The 19,489-nt window shown below is 44.0% G+C and overlaps 1 protein-coding gene across 1 annotated transcript in view; it reads left to right on the top strand.

The window, feature by feature from the left end:
* Positions 1-14,272, top strand: part of LOC133951285 (multiple epidermal growth factor-like domains protein 6) — a 59,708-nt gene extending 45,436 nt beyond the window's left edge. Inside the window, exons 23-36 of the mRNA XM_062385132.1 lie at positions 1,100-1,228; positions 1,919-2,047; positions 3,415-3,543; positions 3,935-4,063; positions 4,916-5,044; positions 5,170-5,298; positions 7,380-7,508; positions 7,726-7,854; positions 8,823-8,951; positions 9,332-9,460; positions 9,627-9,755; positions 11,251-11,379; positions 11,532-11,660; positions 12,059-14,272. Coding sequence (XP_062241116.1) covers positions 1,100-1,228; positions 1,919-2,047; positions 3,415-3,543; positions 3,935-4,063; positions 4,916-5,044; positions 5,170-5,298; positions 7,380-7,508; positions 7,726-7,854; positions 8,823-8,951; positions 9,332-9,460; positions 9,627-9,755; positions 11,251-11,379; positions 11,532-11,660; positions 12,059-12,138 — 1,757 coding nt within the window. The 3' untranslated portion in view covers positions 12,139-14,272. The remainder of the gene's footprint in view (positions 1-1,099; positions 1,229-1,918; positions 2,048-3,414; positions 3,544-3,934; positions 4,064-4,915; positions 5,045-5,169; positions 5,299-7,379; positions 7,509-7,725; positions 7,855-8,822; positions 8,952-9,331; positions 9,461-9,626; positions 9,756-11,250; positions 11,380-11,531; positions 11,661-12,058) is intronic.
* The last annotated feature ends 5,217 nt before the right edge of the window (positions 14,273-19,489 follow it).

The raw sequence follows: 19,489 nt of genomic DNA, 5'->3' as shown, positions 1-19,489 counted from the left end.
TTGACCCTAGAACGAGCCCTTTATATTTAAATACCAAATATTTACATCGGGGGCGGGTCCGCTCAAAGAAGGCCGCCATGTTTTTCACAGTCGTCCAAACTGGACAAATTAAACCTTTTGAGTTTTTATGACAGCTGAAGTCTGCTACAGGTTCTATGTCATGTTTGGAAGGGGTGGGTGAGGTGAGGGGTATTCAGCCGCAACATGCAGCTTCACAACTAGATGTCACTAAATTCTACACATTGAACCTTTAAATAAATAACCCATACATGAAAAATGTACTTAAGTACAGTAATAACATTAATGTACACTGCTACATCGCATCATTGCGAAAAATACCTTTAATGCTCGAATTAGCCCGTGATCTCCTTGGCGACAAATTGATCCATCAAAAAAACATCGTCAAATAAACAGAGTCATTCTTTCCTGCTCTGGCAGAGTCGTGCTTACAGACAATATTTACATGTGAGCGGTTGAGCGGCCCGCTGCTCTGGCAAGGTTCTGGTGGATAGTAGGCACTGTGTTTACCAAACTCTCTTGAGTGTCAATTGACTCTACACACACTTAAACAATCTCTCCTTGAGAATGGGAAACAGATTCTCACACTGGCATCTCTTTGCATCGGCGGCGGTACCGTAACAGTGTGTGTGTGTTAGCGGGGAACGGTAACCTGGCTTTGTTTTGCAGTGTATCGGTGGGGCCTGTGGACTCAGCAGGTGCTCTAATTACCGGCTCTCTGTGCCCCATCCACCCCCCCCCCCCCCCCGCAAGGGGAACAGCCTCCGAGCCGCCGCCGACTTTGATGTGGCCAAGATCCACCGCATATGTGGGACATGAGCTCACTTAACGAACGCAGACGCTCTGCAATTGAACAGCCGCAGCGTGGCGCTGCCATGTGATATTGGTATTTTCAGTAGGTGGTAAGACAGAGAGGGAAAGTAGCGGGAGGAGAAGAGAGTCAGAGACGGCGGAGGGAAGAGAAGGAACTAAATGAGAGAAAAAAAAAAAGTTGGCATCTAAACCTTTTCCTCTCCCCTTTTTGTATTTTTTTGTGAAGCTGCCAGTTCTAACCAGTCGGATGTTTTATCTCGGCCCACAGTGTGCCCGGACGGCTTTTACGGTCTTGACTGTGGCCAGATGTGCGAGTGCAGGAACGGTGCCCGCTGCCACCACATCACAGGAGCCTGCCTATGCACCGCCGGCTGGGCAGGACCACACTGCATTCTGGGTAATGGAAGCCACATCATTAAAACAGGGTGTGAGGGAGGCCCTCGCTGCAGCCCATCACGACATCCTCTCCTTAAACACGACTAAGATGTGTTTGTGAACAATTATCTCTATAATGAGACATTGCCGATGACTTTTTTAGGGATGGGTAAGGGCGGAGAGGGGAGAAAGGAGGGAGGACGAGGGTGCCCTCCGGCATACGAGGTTTAATTGAGGTCTATTCTGGATAAATGCACCCACGTGTTTATAGTGATCAACATTATAGTAGAGGAAGAACACGACTTTTAGCGGCGAACCAATCGCCGTTCTCATACTGAAGTTTCCTGAGGATTTCAAGCCGTTGTTTTAATGAATCCAGTGAAATGCCCACTAAACTTCTTAGCCTGTCATTCTGCAGTCTTATTCAAGACTTTTCCTCTCGCCACAGTCATTTTGTGGTCCCGACTATACCAGATCCAGAGTCAGCACAAAGCTGAGAGCATGACTTAATGATGCATCTCTGTCATTAGCGCATTTTCCTCTTCCTTAGATTCCAAATGTCACTGTGGACTTTGATCATCAGCACGTTTACAATATGGGTGCTAAAAAAAACTCACGCCCCTTGTACGTTGTCAGTGCATGTAGCTGCAGCTCATTTGAAGGTATTCATGTGTGTGTGTGTGTGTGTGTGTGTGTGTGTGTGTGTGTGTAGAATGCCCGGGGGGTCACTTTGGAGAGCAGTGCAGTCAGACCTGTGAGTGTCAGAACGGAGCCAGGTGTGACCACGTCACCGGGCGATGCAGCTGCACGGCCGGGTGGAGCGGCGGGAGCTGCCAACTGTGTGAGTAGCTCATCGCTCAGTCTCACAGTATGATATATCACATGCATTACTTACCAACACAATAACGATGAATGAAGCTGTCAAATATTTTTAACATTTAAAGTTTAAGATGGTTTTACTTAGTCATTTTACATCAATATTTACCTTTTGGTTTCATTCATTAAATATTCTTGATGTTTTTTGGCAAATGATAGTGAACATTAGGTCTGTATCAGTTGTCTGTGACATTAGTGTGAAGAGGTGATGCAGTGTGGACTCTTTAAAACCGCCTGTTTCTAAACTGCATCACTGACACTGTTCAAACTAGACTCAGTCGAGCACAGTACCTCCTCCAAGGCCCAACAGTTGCCTTCAATTCAGTCAAGCTGCATCAAATCTTACACATTGAGGGATATAAGTTACCTGCTTTGTTGTCATTAGGATACATGCATTATTCCCTGGGAAATCAGTTTAAAGGTCAGACAATGCCCTCTCTAGTAATGTTAAAGTATAAAGATATAAATTCTTGATCCGCACCAACATTTTGTTTTTTTCTTTTGGTCATTCTGCACCTCTCAATAGAATTTCATGGATGCTAACACGATAATTGATTTTCATTCTGTTCAAAAGTACATGATTGAAAAAAAACTCAATCAAACAGTATCTGAAAAAAACTAACTTAACATCCAACCTGAACTGGAGGAATTGGTAGATGAAAATGTAAAAACAGATGTTATTGCATACACCACTGTGTAGCCCTTAAAATGCACCACCTCATCCCAGGTTCAGAAGTCAGCTTGTCCATGTGAATCCAACCCCCCTTATTTGAAAACATGTTTAAATTGCAGGGCTGCTTCTTCTCAAGTGAACTTTAATATCCAGTGTAGGCACCTTTCTCTAGAACAGCTAAACACACAAAGACTGGTTCAAACAAAAATCAACCTTCACTGTTGAGATCTGCTCCTCTTCATTAGACAATTTGAATATTTCCTGTTTATCTTATTCACAGTAGGGATCCGCTACAAATAATGACAGCAAACAGATGTTGTCCTTGTTTTTTGTTTATTTATCTATTTCTGTGTATGTACGATGAGTGCAACGGAAACGACGGAGTCAAATTTCTTGCATGTGTTCGCATACATGGCCAATAAAGCTGATCCTGCTTCTGATATAAAACATGGGCCTTGGAATCTAAGTTAGTAAGATGGAAAGTATATTATTCTCATTATTAATCTTTGCTAGAATCATCAGTTGATTTTGTTATATTAATCTCTGTACTCAAAATGTGCATTCTTTTGTCTCTTCAGTATATTTTCATTTTAGATTTAATTCATTAATTGTGTGTGTGTGTGTGTGTGTGTGTGTGTGTGTGTGTGTGTGTGTTTCAGCCTGTCCTGCAGGGCAATATGGGGAACACTGCTCTGGTCTGTGTCTGTGTCAGAACGGGGGCCCTTGTGACAGCGTGACAGGCCAGTGCTCCTGCCCACCCGGCTGGACTGGAGACGCTTGTGAGTTAGGTGAGTCCTTCTTCCAATTTGTCCTTTCGCTACACTTTCAGGGTCATGGGGAGAGACAGAGCCAATCGCAGCAGACTTAAGGTGAGAGGAGCTTTAAACCAGACAGCTATTCAAACTCACATCCACATAACATTGAGTCTTGTGCATGTCTTTGGACTGGGGTAGAAAACAGGAGGAAACACTAGTGGACATGAGGAGAAATGTCTAACTCCATACAGAAAAACATTTCCCAGACGGCCCATAGGTTTGAACCCACTGAGAACTGGTAGACACTTCACCACCATGCTGCCCATTGCAAACTGACATTGTTAAAAAAAGCGTTTTGAGTTTGCGCAACACATCCTTTCTTGAGTGTTACTTCCGTCTGAGGGTTCCTTCTCTTCTCTCCTAGAGTGTGAGGAAGGACGTTATGGAGCGAACTGCATCCTGGTCTGTGGTTGTGCGAGCGGAGGGAGGTGTGACAAGATCACTGGAAAGTGTGTGTGTCAGCCCGGTTGGACAGGAGAGCTGTGTCAGTCAGGTGACTTCCCGAGCTTTACATCAGCATTGTCACATAACAGCATAACCGTTTTCATTTCTCAGTTTTATGCCTCCGTGCTGGTGGGAGCCAGAGGCCAGAGACATTATGTTTTCATGTCCATTTGTCCATTCATTCCATTCCCATTGTGAACACGATATCTCAAGAATGACTTCAAATCTGGTTGAAACATTCACTTGGACTCAAAGATGAAAGCAATTGACTTTTGTTTTCAAAGGTCACGACCTTGTGATCATAATACACCGGGAACACACATATTTTATTACATCTGGCCTAAACATTTACTTGACTCAAAGATGATGTGATTAGAGTTTGAAGGTCAAAGGTTCACCGTAGAACGCATGCAGGTGAATCCTTTCACATTTGGCACACATGTTCACTCTAGATTTACAGATTAAATGATTGGATTTGGGGTATCAAGGGTCAAAGGTCAATTGTGACCTCACAGGAATCTGAATTTATATTTATATCGACTGAATCTATCAGTATAGTATTAGTATATAATATTATTTAATCTGTTTTTCACCTATCCCATTAAGAGATAGATATACATATAGCTCAAATGCCATCCAACAGTTTCCATCTTGTGTCTATAAAACCTTGAAGAAGTGTAACCTTCCTCTCACCTTACACCTTTGTTGCATTTCTGTGCAGCAACAACAAAACCTAAGAGAAGGTTTACTTACTTCCGAATGTATTCAACTTGTTGTGTCAAAAGCTTTTGTGCATTTAGTCCTAATGAGCACAAACCCTCTATTCTGCCATGTTGAAAACCTTTGTCTTCTGGTCGTATGTTTCCTGCCGCACGTCAATGCTCGTGTGTTTCGTCTGAAGCCTGTTCAGAGGGATTCTTTGGAGAGGCCTGCGAGCAGCGGTGCGACTGCGTCCACGCTGCGAGTTGCCACCATGTGACCGGCCGCTGTGAGTGCTCGCCAGGCTGGAGAGGAGCCAGGTGTGACAAACGTGAGTGTGTGTGCGTGGGACTGAGGAAATGCAATTGAATGATGTTTACAATGGAGCAGCTTTAAACAAGGGGGAAGCTGACTGTGTGCCCCCCCCCCCCCCCGCATTTGTGTGACTCCCCTCAGCCTGCCTGCCGGGGTCCCACGGTGCTTCCTGTGCCCGGCGGTGTCAGTGCTCGGCTGGGGTGGCCTGTCACCATGAGACTGGGAGCTGTGGCTGCCCGGCTGGACTCACAGGGACCGGCTGTGAGAAAAGTAAGAATAATACACCCATCGGTAAAATAAAACTTGAATACCCTCAGCAAGGTTTTGCATTCGTCAAGCACGATTATGCAAGAAAACTGCTGGAGCTGAACGGATTATCACGAAACTTTGTGGAAGGTCGGGAAAGAACCCATACAATTTTAGCCGCAGAGGTGATCAGGGGGTGGGTTCGGATTTTATTAAATTGTTGTAGCTTTAACTAGATAGGTGAGATAGGAATAAAAAAAAAAACACAGGCGCGTTTAAGGGACTGGTATTTAAAAATGGGAGCAATATGGTGCAGATCCAATTCCATATCTCGTGAATTTAAATGTGGCCTTCAGATCTGAGCTCTCTGAGAGAGTTACACAAATATAAGCTTTTTTTCCTCTGGTTTAGTTTGTATTTTAATGGTAAGGTGAGTAGCAGCTTTTCGAAGGCATCTTAAATCCTTTGAATGAACATTGTGTATCTTCGTGGGTCTTTTATGTGTGAGTGTTCATGGAGAAAGCCCTGACACATGGCTAATATCACTGTCATGCATATAAAACCATTTGGCCGACATCCGTTCCCTTTTTGATAGAAACCCCCCCCCCCCCCCCCCCCACAATGCACCACTTCCATCAGGAAGAAAAGGCATCATGGGATGGGAGCGATCCCCAAGAATCCTTCTGTTAATACTAATTAAAATGTTTTTTCCAGCGTGTCCTCAAGGGGAAAATTACCATTTATTGCATTCCAGGAAATGTATTCTACACACAGCACTAAAGCCTCACTGTCACAGGACTTTATGCTAATGTTTCATTATTTAGACTATACCCTTTAGAACTGTATACGAGCGCCTTCACTACACTCAGCCCCTCACCACTCCGTCTGCACCGCCACCTCCCCTCCGCCTCAGCTCCCTTCCTCTCCTCACACACTCCCCAGACATCTGATAAATGTTACACACCGGTTGCCAAGTAAAACAGAAGGCATTGTTTTTGGAAGGCAGACATGCATAATGACAGCGCCGTAATTGCCTCTTTAGTCTGGAGTCCTTTCTTATCTGTCCCCCGCGCTGCCTGCCGCTGTCTGATTGAGTAGCCGAGTGCTGCGGTCTCACCCCGAAACATGTTCGGTTCACAGATTCATCTTGTTCGCTATGACCGAGTGTCTGCGGAGCCCATTCATTATTGTGATGAGCGTGTTTACGCATGTATGGAGAAAAAAAAAGTGTGTGAAAGAATGTCCCTATGCGTCCATCTGGGTCCGGGCACCAGGGAAAGTGTTTTTTTTTTTGTTTTGTTACCAGTCTGTTTTGAAGGTCCCAGTATGTTCACACAGGAATCGGAAGAAGGAAAGTGAAGTGGAATTTGTATTTGTTCCCACTAACTACTGAAAGACCTGTCAACTGTCATAATTAAAACATTGTGCTGAAATGCAATTAATGTGCATTATAGTCATTTTGGATCCTTCTACGTAACACCTAGAGTTTGTGATATGTTTCTGACTGTGTTCTCTCAGCGTGTCCTGCTGGCATGTTCGGCCAGATGTGCAGTCAGCTGTGCCAGTGTTCAGGTGATCAGGAGCAGTGCCATCCTGTGACGGGAACATGTAGCTGCTTGCCGGGGTACTACGGGGCAAACTGTGGGCTACGTAAGTATACCGACTGATGTTGGGCTCGTGCTTAGCATTAACTGTATAGAATGATGGACGACGCATCTACACTTCCTTCTTTTTGAGGATAAAATAAAAAAGGTACTCTGACTTTTCAGTTTGGTCCATGTCCCATCCACTAACATGGTGTTTTTGGTTCTTTAATTAAACGTGGAGTCTGGATTTGTCCAATTTGTAGATTTGCAATGGAGCTAAATATTTACATGTGATTCTTACATTTAAAACTTTTATTCATCTGCAATTGTTTTAAGGTGTTTACAGTTTCAACCAATTAAAAATGTTGACTTTTTTTTACTTGTAAAGTCTATCAAAAACAAATCAAAACTGCTTGTTGTGCGTACTCTGCACGACAGTAAAGCTGGATCAGAATCAAAATGACACAACAGTTTCCTTCCTTCACCTTTCTCCCTCTTGTCATCACGGTTCGTGTTCAGGATGTCGAGCAGGAACTTTTGGGCCGAACTGTAAATCCAGATGCAGCTGCGTCAACGGCGGTCGCTGTGACTTCAGGACCGGAACCTGCTACTGTCCTCCGGGCTTCATCGGAGCCGACTGCAGCTCGGGTAAGTTAGGAACCCTGACACCTGTTGGTTCTGCACAGCCCCGGCTTTATGATTCGTGCTTGGAGTTGGTGTTTTAGGGACGATAATCATCACAGTATCTTTGTTGCACTGGAGATTTCTGGTCAACTACGGCCGAAGTGAAGCCCAAGGCCAATGACATCTCCTTACCTTGTTGATTTGTAGTTTTGCAGGTATTAAAGCGTGATCTTCTCTGCAGGTTGTGTGAGTGGTTACTATGGGAAGGACTGTGCCAAGCCGTGCTCCTGTGGCGAAGGAGGGCAGTGCCACTCTGTAACAGGGAGGTGTATCTGTGCCCCGGGCAGGATGGGACAGTCCTGCCAACAAGGTGACTTTAAACTCTCATAAACATAGTCCTTATGTATATGACAATATATAAGTCAACTTCAGGTGTATTATTCCACTGTGAATTATTTTAATGCTATTTCACGAGAGAAGAATTACAGAGGCAATGTTTTTGCAGAAAAGATAAGGATCGGCCAAGGAGTAAAAGAGAAGTATTAACTATATTACTTTTTTATTACAGAGTTAAAGATTATCATGCAGTAAACAAATGTTCGGCTTTGAGATGGATATCGAACTTTGTTTTTATTTTTTCTTACCAATTCTCATGAGCATAAAAAGAGTCACCAGTGCAGCTGACATGCATCAGTAAGAACCATTGGCCCTAATGAGTTCTTCAGAAACAGAGGAGCTCACTAGAAACTGAGAAACCGCCGCACAGATTCGGGCGTGTTTCTCAACAGCTCTCTCGCTGTGTATTTACATAATGAATTCTCCAGTTCCTCAGTGCGAGGCCTCCGATGATCACAGGGATTCGTTTTCCGCGTGAAACAGAGGCAGAGTTTCTCTTAATCTCTCCCTTTATCAGCAACTCAGCTGGATTGCGAGAGGGGCTTTCCAGCGCTGCTGGTCACTAAACGTTCTCTTCTTTCTCCTCCTGCATTCACTCGGACATACCACCTCTTAAGTTGCTCTTGTTGAATGTTTACAGAAACCTATAAGTAGCTTGTTCTCTGTCTTCCGTGTCGATGGATCTGGCAAGGAAGCAAATAAATAAACAGGGAAATCAAAGACGGCCTGCTTATTGTGTTCCTGATCTAAATTACCCAGAGAAACATGATTATTCTTTTATATCAGCGCCAAATTAGACTACTTTGCCATCTCTTTAATGAACTATTGCTTAAATAAACATGAATGTGGTTAGTGCCATTTGTGTGTGTGTGTGTGTGTGTGTGAAAGAAGAACATGCAAAAGGAACTGAAGTTTTTGGGTGTTTCCTGACTGTTTCTTCAGCATGTCCCAGAGGGCGCTATGGCTCACAGTGCAGGAACACATGCAGCTGTCAGAACGGGGGTCTGTGTGACCCTGTCGCTGGGTCCTGCAGGTGCGGACTGGGCTGGACTGGACCACGCTGTGACACAGGTACAAGAGAAACACATCAGAATGGAACAAAATCATATTGTGCTCATGGGAAAATCGACAACAAACAATAAACTTGGGTCATTTTTCAGGTTTTACATTTATTTTCATTGAAAATCTTGTTTTGCAATATTGTTCCTGATACTATGGGCCAGTCCTGCCTTTGTTTCACTATATTTTATGTTTCATTTTTTTTTTTACAGCTAATACATACTATTAATTGCCATTATCTTTGATTTTAATGGTATTTACAAATGTTTCCATTTAAGACCAATCGTGTTGTTTATGATCACTGTTTCTTCAATAGTGCCTCTAATGCAGTCCAGATCGTGTGTGTTTGTGTGTGTGTGTGTGTGTGTGTGTGTGTGTGTGTGTGTGTGTAGCCTGTTCACAGGGAAAATATGGTGTTGACTGTGCACAGGACTGTCCATGTTCCAACAATGGGACGTGTGACGGTGTAACTGGCACCTGTAGCTGTACTGCCGGATTCTACGGCCACTCCTGTCAACACAGTACGTAAACCTTTACTTACAATTCTTCAAATCTTCTAACCTCACATACACTTTAAAAAAGACTTGATTTTTTCTTTCTTTGTGAAACGTTTGATCGTCTATAAATGAAATACAACATGATTTTCTGGCCATTTTTAACCATATACTGTTTTTGTGTTTCTCCCAGGATGCCCTTCAGGGTTTTTCGGAGTGAACTGTGCCCAAACGTGTGACTGTAAAGTGGGTCAGTCATGTGACCAGGTAACAGGCCAATGTGCATGTCCACCAGGCTACTATGGGTCACAATGCCAAAGACGTGAGTACATATGAACAACCAGAAAAGCACAACATTACATTTTAGCATATGCAATAGGCCGAGGATTAAAAGTACAATTTTAAATAGAATGGATTAGATTTGATGAAACAGTAACTTTGAAATAACAGATGCCATAATGAAGTAAATTCAAGGACTACGTCAGTGTCCCAGAATAACTTATATCTGCTAATATTAAGAAAGAACTATGTGACTACAGAACACAGAGACATTACATGCACCCAAAACTAAAGAACTACATTAAAGTATTTAAAGTAAATTTAAGTACACAACATTTTAAAATGTTTAAGACATTTTAAAGGCCTCAAACTCAGATGATATAAATTTAAACTTTTTAAGACCCTTCAGAAATCCTGAAAAAGACACTTAGATATCAGATTTCAAATATTTTATGTTTTTTGAGATACTTATACTCCAGCAACTGTATGAAAGCAGAAACCCTGTCATGCTCACCTTCACATACCGGCACTCATTAACAAGCAGCCATTTGGATCCTGCAGTTGTACATGTGCAGATATGAGCATGAATGAACAAGAGATGTGCGTGTGTGTTCTGGCAGACAGACAGACAGGTTGGTCGGTAGGTGGGCAGGCAGCCTGGTTATTTGATGAGAGACAGGTGTTTCCTGCTTAATGCGTTCCTGTTACATCCCTGTGCCCCCCCCCCCCCCCCCCCCGCCTGCTCGCTGGGCTCTCAGCCGCAGTGTGAGCGCCTAAATGGCCACTTCAGGCCCAGCAGGCGATATGACTGAGCATTACAGAGCAGCTGTAAGGCAGCCAGAGACAGAGCGGACTCTGTGTGTGTCTGTCCGAGGAAATGTGCATGCACCTTTTATTTTATCACTAAATGCTCATATACGAATGTGAGGAAATCTGTTTTTTATGTGTGTCTGTTCCTGCTCGTATATTTCTTTTTACGTGATTGTGCAGTCACACGTGTGTGGTCTTGTATTTTCACCTCTAATTGTGCATAAGGATTGAAAAGTCATGGTTTATTATTGCTCATCACATTTTAAACGTCTAAATGTAACTTTCTTGGAAAAAAGACATTTGTCCAGTTAGTTAATGAATCCTTCTACAAAACAATGAAATCACTCAGGATTATAGAAAAAAATCTAGTTACGGTTGGTAGTTGCCGATTTTATTTGTCGAGACTACACCAGGCATTCTCTTGTTTAGGGAATTTCAACACACTTATTTCAACAACAAAAAAGTCAGAGAGCAGTAAAGAAATCTGAGAGCAGACGTTTGACCTTTACAGAAGAAGTGTGAGCGCAAGACGAGCTGAGGCTGCTCAAGCACGATTGACTGGAGAGGTGTCACGTGAGGAGAGATACCTGAATACAGACAGGATCCATATTTTATAATCCACATGACAACTATTAATACTAAGTGTCGCAGAAAGATCAAATTATCGTTCATCGTTGAAATGTTGACATTATTGACCTAACCCTAACCCTGGCCTTTCTCTTCTTTAGGCTGTGAAGCCGGCAGCTTTGGACTGAGCTGTGCCGAGTCATGCAACTGTGCTGGTGAGGCCCCATGTGACCCAGCGACAGGACGGTGTCTCTGTCCCCCCGGAAGGACGGGAGGGAGATGTGAAAAAGGTAGGCGTCGCCATAAGGGAGCACTTCTGTTAACAAGTCGATGTTAGAGTTATTGTAGAACTATCAGACATTTAGAAAATGCACCTTAATACACTTTAACCGTGTGTGTCCGTTGTGTTTATTCAACCTCTCCCTCCTCTGCGCTCGCTCAGACTGCGGTGGGGGTCATTTTGGCCCTGACTGCTCCCTGCCGTGCAAGTGCTCCCACAGGGCCCGCTGTGATGGGCTGACTGGCCGATGTCTGTGTCCGCTCACCTGGCTGGGCCCCACATGTAGTGAAGGTACTGCTCGGCTCCTGTTGCCATTCGCACGCACACACACATACTGACACACACACACACACACATACACGCACACACACACACACACGCAGGGTCACAGGCTGTAAAGCTGAACCAGCTTTCGTGAAATACTATGTCATGAAGTGCGGGAGGCTGAGCCCCATCACTCTGTGTGTCACCCTGTCTCCCTCAATCGCCGCTCCTGTCTCCTGACAGTTATTTTAATCCGCACCCAGCGTGGCGCCCGGCTCAAGGCTGTCTTCGTTTCACCTCCTCAAAGCCGAGCACACGGGAGACGCCGCACCAGTTTCTTCTCCTCCACAAACCCCAGAACATTTGCTTTTGATTTTCAAATAGTGCTGATGTCTTCTTGCCTTCTTTTTTTTCTTGTCTTTCAGCGCTGCAGCACCAAACCTCAGGACTGCCGAACGTCTCCATGTCCCAAAGAAAGAGAAGAGCGGGCGGCAGAATCACATAACCCATAGCAGAAGGTGCAAAGTCCTGACTGGACAATCACAGACAGGACTTGGCTTGTGCGAGGCGTTTCAGGAGCCTGTATCTGCAAAGGTGATGTTTTTTTTTTGTGAACCAGCTGTCAGAACGCGGCGCTACATCGTACTCGCGCCGCACCGCACTCATCACCGAGCACGCCGCCCAAGCCAATCCACCAGTGAACCTGACATGTGAAGGGCCCTCGGAGGACCAGCAACTCCACACTGACCCCAGACTGTGTAAGATTAGAGTCCAGGGTTACACAGACTCCTTAGCGATACACACTAATACCTGCATCACATCTGCTGAATGAAAGCGTTTAAGTTCCTTTCTCCAGTTGGACGTTTAATGAGTTGTTAAGAGTTCAGTTTCTTTCTTCGGGCCGTTTGGACGCGACACGTGACTGAATCGGAGACTTTCTTGTAACCGGAGAGACTTTACATCCCCTACAACTCTGCTCATAAAAAAAAAAAAAACGTGGTGGTTAGTATAGCGGAATGCCGAGCATATTTTTGGTGAAGATTAACAGCAGCTATAACGGATTTAGAAATATATGGGTCATGTATATACTTATTCTGAAGAGTAAAACCCCAGGATCCGCACATACAGGGACTGCAGGCATGTGAGCTCCGAAACATGTGGTCCAATGAATGTTCAAGCAGAGGATTTTGGTTTATGGTTGAAATTATCTCCATACGTATTTTAAGATGTATAAACATGTTTGAGTCATAATTTATGTCTGATATATTTTTTTCCACAGTAGAGTTCAGTTACCTGGTCACGTATATTAAAAGTAAGCTACGGCCATACCTTCTCCACAATCCTAGAATGTATAAGTGATGTTTCATTTCACAAGTTTAACTACAAACGGATGATATTTACTACTTTACTGAAATGTCCATTCTCAGTATATTTGTTCTGCAGTGTCCATATCACACCTCTGTATATTGGAGCATACAGTAATTAGCGAAGAATTCTGAGCAGGGCAATATGGCCAAAACAATTTGAAGATAATTAATGATAAATGTCCCTTTATTATTTCTTTTAACTTTGAGCTGATTTTTGTTCCTGACTGCAGGTTGTGATCTTAAACCTCATGAGCAGAGAATCACAAAAACGTCATTAACAGCCAAACATTTTACAAATCTGAAGTGTTATACCGCCTCCCAGTTTTTCCACTGAGCACAAGCTATAGGCTGTATAGATTTATTGTGAACCTCTGTTTTATTGCTTTTCATAGAAATTACACTGCAATAATCATTGGCATTGTTTTATCACCAATGCAGTCTTAAGTCTTAAAGTCAGACTGAAAGGTGAGCAAAGAGGAGCTTTCTCTTCTCAGCAGATTAGGAACATGGCCCTGAAACTGCACATACGTTGTTCTGCACAAAGATGATGTCTGCAATAAGTGCAAGGTCAATAAGCAAAACATGTTGGAGTAAAGGAAGAGTTTAATTGAAGTATTCAAACAAAATAATTTTTTCTTATGCATTCATAATGGTGACTCACAAAAAAGTGTCTGTGTGTCTTCCTTGATACAAATATTTGGATTTTTACACAAGTCTCCTTGTGATCTCTGTCAAACTGCATCATTTCCCCAAAAAAAGTCTCAGCTTTGGATTCTTGGTCTACCTACCTTACAGTTTTAAAATAATGGATGAACTCTCATCTTAGCTTATTTAACTGTTTATACACTTACCCACAGATGTCTGCAAAAATATCATCATTATACATATAATTCCTTAATTCTGTTTATGACATAATGGAGTTGCACTTGTTGCACATGTCTGCTGAATCAGCAGCTGATACCGAGTTTGGGAGTTTTGTAGAAAAGTCTGAGAGTTGATATGTGTTAACGTCTTGCTGCAGTCGTGGACATTTTTAATTTTTATGTCCAATATCACTACTGCGATCAACAATTATGTGTGTTTGATTTGAGGGTTAAACTTGTAAAAAGAATGTGTGTATTATATCTCAGGTCATTTATCAGAGATAAACGAATGTGCTTATTTTTCTGATGGTGTGTGGTGCTACATTGATCCATTTTGATTGAGTTAATGAATTACGTTTTTTAACTGTATTATGCTGTTGCCTTTCTGTTTTTCTTCCATGATCTTTACAAAGAGCCATGAACCAAATAAATACCAAAAAACAAAATGTTTCTGTTTTTATTGTTGTTTGTCCAATGAGCTGTGACTGCGGCCTGGCATGCTGCTGATTTGTGTGATCCTGCAGTGGGTTGAGAGGGCACAGTGATGTGCAGAGGTAGAAAGAGGGGGAGAGAGGGTCCAGCTGTCACAAGAGACCTATGTGTTGTGAGTGGATGTGTCGGGGGGAGGGGGGGTTGTGGGTACTACCAGGCATCGCTCATCAGCCCGAGAAGGGTCAAGCATTAAGGCCATCCCTCCCTGACAGTAGTCTAAAGAGGGAGGGGGGTGAGAGGCAACTGAGGAACACAAGTGGTGTTAGGTGTGTGTGTGTGTGTGTGTGTGTCATGTCAGAGGAAGAGAGAGTGCTATTCCTCAGACATTTTTCATGTGCGCTGGAGCATTAAGTCTGCCATCGGCCAGAAGCGGCCGTGGTCCGGCAGAGGCAGGCAGGTGCCTGGACCAGACATGCACCCGGTATCCAGCATCCACGAGGTGAGTGATGGGTGTACGGGTCCGACAGCAAAAAGGATGGAGATGGAGCCCTCCACCACCACAACCACCACCACCCACTCACCGGTGTGGCTGATGGATGGGGGACCGCTCCGGCTCGCCCCGTGTTGTGACAGGCAGCAGATGTTCTCCAATAATGTTTATCGGCCGGGCCTTCATCTTCGGATGACACACACCTGTTTCCAGTCAAACAGGCCCAGAGAGGCCATTCATCCCCGGCGCTCATGGGTGGCCACTGCACTGCCGGATCTGCCCTCCGCATAGAGCGCAGGGTGCCACGGCAAAGAGCAGTGACACAAAGGGTCCACAACTTTTGGGGGATTTCTACACTGTTTCAGTATGTCAGGACTCAAATATTTGGCGTAGAGGTTACTCAAAAATGTTTATTTCAACTTTTTGATGTAAACTTAAAACACTGATGCACAGTTTTCCTATAATTGAAGTCTGAACCAAGGCTCATGTGTTGTCTACTTTGTTTTTGTTTTATCTGGTTAGTTGTTGATTTTATATTTTAATTTGAGACTTTTGTTGGACACATGTACGTTCTCTCATCATTACCTGTATCTATACTTGACCTTGATTGGTTGGACGGACAAATGTGTCATCAGTACAGCTGATGCAACCCCCGACCTTGTAGTTCCTTGAACTGTGAAGTGTAGTATCTTTATGGTTTTCCAAATTAACTTCCTCTTTCTTTAAACCTGATACTGTTGGATTTGAAAGACAACGAGTCATATCCACTTCTTTTTCTTCTTCTATCATTTTATGTGGTTTCAACGTTTCCACATAGCTGATGAAACAGACCACGGTTCAGTTTGATTCTGACTGAGACCACCTCCTTTGGTCGGACTAAATTACAGCACATTGATTCAAACCGTGGTTCACTTGTGTTGATTTGGTTTGGACTAAACTGAAGAGTCAGAGGGTTCAGACCGAACAAGGAAGGTGCTCGAAAAAACAAAACCCTCATTCATGCATCATCGGATCATTTAATTGCCCTCTAAGCATCATTTGTTTTATTACAATTGCACACAAAGAAGTTTGTGCTTAAACGTTTTTGCAGTGAAATTGTCCTACTGTTGTCCTGTCTGCACGCTGGCTTATCAGGAGTGAGTAAGAGAGAGAGAGAGAGGGGGGGGGCAGGAAACTGGCGATGAAATAGCCCGTAAAAGGTAAGATCGCATCACGGGGACTTTTTTCGCCGTAATTATCCATACACCACTCTTTGCAAAGGAGATTCTATCGCTTCACCGCCGTGGCTTCACTTCACGTCCCGGAGATAATTTCGGCCCCTCTGTGTTGAACCAGATCTCCCAGAAGGCCGCGGCGTTTTGAACTCGGGCTGACGAAGCTGTCGGCTCAGATAAAGGAACGAGGGGGGAAATCATTTCAACCCGTCCTGCACCATTTGTTTGGCTGTTGCCTGGAAAAATAAATGTTGAATGTCGAGGCTGCACAAAAAAAAAGACGATTTGTATCGTTGAACTCTCCCACACTCGGCAATCGGAAGGTATCTTTGGTTTTAGACACGTCAGCTTTTTTTGAATAAGTTGCATGTGTGTTTAAGCAGATTGACATCTTGCAACTTTTTCTATAAAGTAAAGTACAATTTTCGTGTTGACTCAAATTGTGTTCATCAAAATCTAAATGAGAAGTTGTAGGTAGGTGTACGTTGCTGTTTCCACCACTGGATGGCGCTCATAATGGAAAACAGAGTGTAACTGAGAGGATCCGGTGGGATAATTACCCAGGCTTATGTTAAAGGTACATAGATTTCCCACTGTCTGATAATGAGACCTATATTTATAGGTTACAGTGTCACAACCTGACACTGCTTCACCCACCCCCTCTAACATGGAGCTAAAGGCCTGATTAGCTGCTTTCTGATCTATACTCCATGAGCAAAGAATGAGAGGACTTCAAATAATTCTGCCACCACGCCTGTCCTGATTAGACTCGTCATATTAAAACCATGTGTACGGCTGCTCGGCTCTGTCCCGGTCTGTTCCCTGGGACTGAGACTGGGGTGTCCATCAATAACTCTAATGAGCTGTAGCCTGCAGGGGGAAAAGCAAACAGTGTAATGAGACCGCAAAAACCTTTAGCTCTGGTGCTTTCTAGGAGAGAAGGCAGGCGTGGAGGAAAGACATGGGGAGGAAGAAAGAGAAGAGGAAGAGAGAGTTGGAATGGCTTGCACGTGCGCACACATACACACATACACACACGTATCTCCATGACTTCAGAGGACATTACATTGATTTCCTACCCAACCCTAACCCTAAATCTGACCCTAACCTCAACAAGTTTCTTCCCCTTAAATTGTAATGATTCACATTATCATTATTTTTTATATGTATATGTATTTAAAACTATGACTCAAAAATGTTTATATTTACAATCCTCATTTTTATTTGACTCTATTGACTCTGGAAAGAGATCATGGAGGCTTGGAGCCATTATAATAAGCACTGACCCATCCCGCTGTCTTAATAAACCGACTATGGCCTGAATCAGGGACATTTAAAGTGTCTTTAACACATCCAGTCCCCTGTGCCCAGGTCCCTCAGTGCACTCATTTTGGGTGCCATGGCTAGACGCAACCCTAACCCTAACCCTAACCCTAACCCTAACCTAAACCCAACCCAACTCAACCTTAAACCATGTCTTCCCCTTCACATTTCTTTGATTTACATGATGAAAATTTGCTTTTTGGTCCCCATAAAAATGTCAAATCCCCATAAAGTGAGAAAGATACATGAGTAATACCTTGGCCATCCATTATTAGGACTTCTTATTAGGGCATCGGCTGCCATTGTAGACAGCCAAGGCTTTGGTCCCTATGAGGTCTCTTGGTCCTGACAATTTCAATGATTATTATGGTAATAGAAATGAGGGTGCACACACACACACATACACATGCAGACAGAGGGGGTGCTTCCATTATTGCAAACACAACAAAAACTTGATGTTATGATTTGTGGAATATCCCCATCCAAACACACACTTGCACACACAGAGCAACACACTTCCCACTTGAGCCAGCTGTTTGCAAGTACCCCTCCATACCACCCCCCTCCACCTCCACCTCCCTCCTCGAAAGCCATGCACTCCCACACCCATCCATGCCTCCCTCTCCCAAAATGTTTCCCCTGGCGTCTGAGTCAGCACGGGTGCCAAGTCAATCTGCGTGAGAGCTGCCAGCTGCGATAGCTCCCCCTCTCCGGGGGCTTGATGTATGTGCGAGCGAGGGGAGCGGGGCAGCTACATGCCACACAGGGCCGGCTGCGCGGACGAGTGGCAGAGGAAAGGAAGGGAGGGTTGTGGTGAGGACAGAGAGAAGGAGGGGAGGAAAGAAGGGAAAAAAAACGGACAGTGGCTGAACAGGAGCTGTAATGAGGCCTGATGGATTCTGAGGCTGTGCCAGCTGCACCATTAGCTGAGTGGCTCCATGGCCCACCGAGTGCTGCCCACGGTGTGCCCACCCGACCACGTACACACACACACACACACACACAGTGGGGACACGGCAGCTTGGGAATCCAGCACCTCCTCACACACGAGGCCCTGCCAGCCACACTTCAATACACACTGAGGCCCTTTATGAGACGCTGTGGGTTAATGACGGCAATAACTCGTCCCAACGTGTTGATTAAGTGTGAGAGGATACATGGGTGACATTGGCATGCGCTAATCAACGCTGATCAAACCGACGCATGCACAGCAGTAAAAGCGCTAAGCTGCCAAACTCACTCGGGTGCCCTCCCCACACCCCTTCACTGCCCACACACAATGGCATTATACACACTGATGTCTATTCATAATATTTGGGTGTTCTTTCCAGAGCCGGTGCCTTTGGACTTTTTGTCTGGGGGGGAAGTTCTTTATGTAGGTGATGTAATTACATGGGCAATTTGAACTGCAGTGGGGGTGCAGTGGTCGGCGAGGGGGAGTGGCAAAGGTCCCACCGCCAAGTTGGTTCCCAGATGCAGTCGAGGTATAATCCCTGTTTGTTAAAAGCTCGTTGAACAGTTAACATTTTTGACAGTTTTATTATAACTGCACAATGATGCATAATTTTTCTCTGGATAATCGCTCTGCACCAACCCGAGGTGATTCAAATGTTCTCGTTATTTCTTCCAGTTACAGATAATTTAACTTAAAGTTGAACCATGGTTACTTTAGTTCTCCTTCTCACGCAATACCTGGCTTAGTTAAAAATGAATATCAGGCAAGCGTGCATAAATTCAATATCATGAAACAGGGACATTCACTAGGAATACCAATTCAATCTATAATCAATAATTTGACAATAGCAATGGATCATTTGTGGGATTGAAGGTACATGTGCAACCAAGAATGTGCATAATAGATAGACATCCCAAAAGTTTTTTTGATATTAAAAACTGCAAACTTTAACTGACTGGACTCCTGCAGGTCAGGAGGACATGATCGAACAATAGATGTGTACCAGTACATATGAAAGAGATGGCATGTTGTGTTGCACTGGAAAATGCTACTTACATTATGGGGGGAAGGGGAGGAGTGTTTTCAAATGAATGGAAACTTTTATTGGAGTCACTTTAAAACTGCAATGTGTTGCAATTGTTTTCCCCAAACTGCTATATATTTCGGTTTGTTAAAATATAGCTATTAATTTTTTAATCTTTGGGATTTTTG

Source organism: Platichthys flesus, chromosome 4, assembly GCF_949316205.1.
Source record: "Platichthys flesus chromosome 4, fPlaFle2.1, whole genome shotgun sequence".
Lineage (NCBI taxonomy): Eukaryota > Metazoa > Chordata > Actinopteri > Pleuronectiformes > Pleuronectidae > Platichthys > Platichthys flesus.
This window is presented reverse-complemented; position numbering and strand designations above follow the sequence as displayed.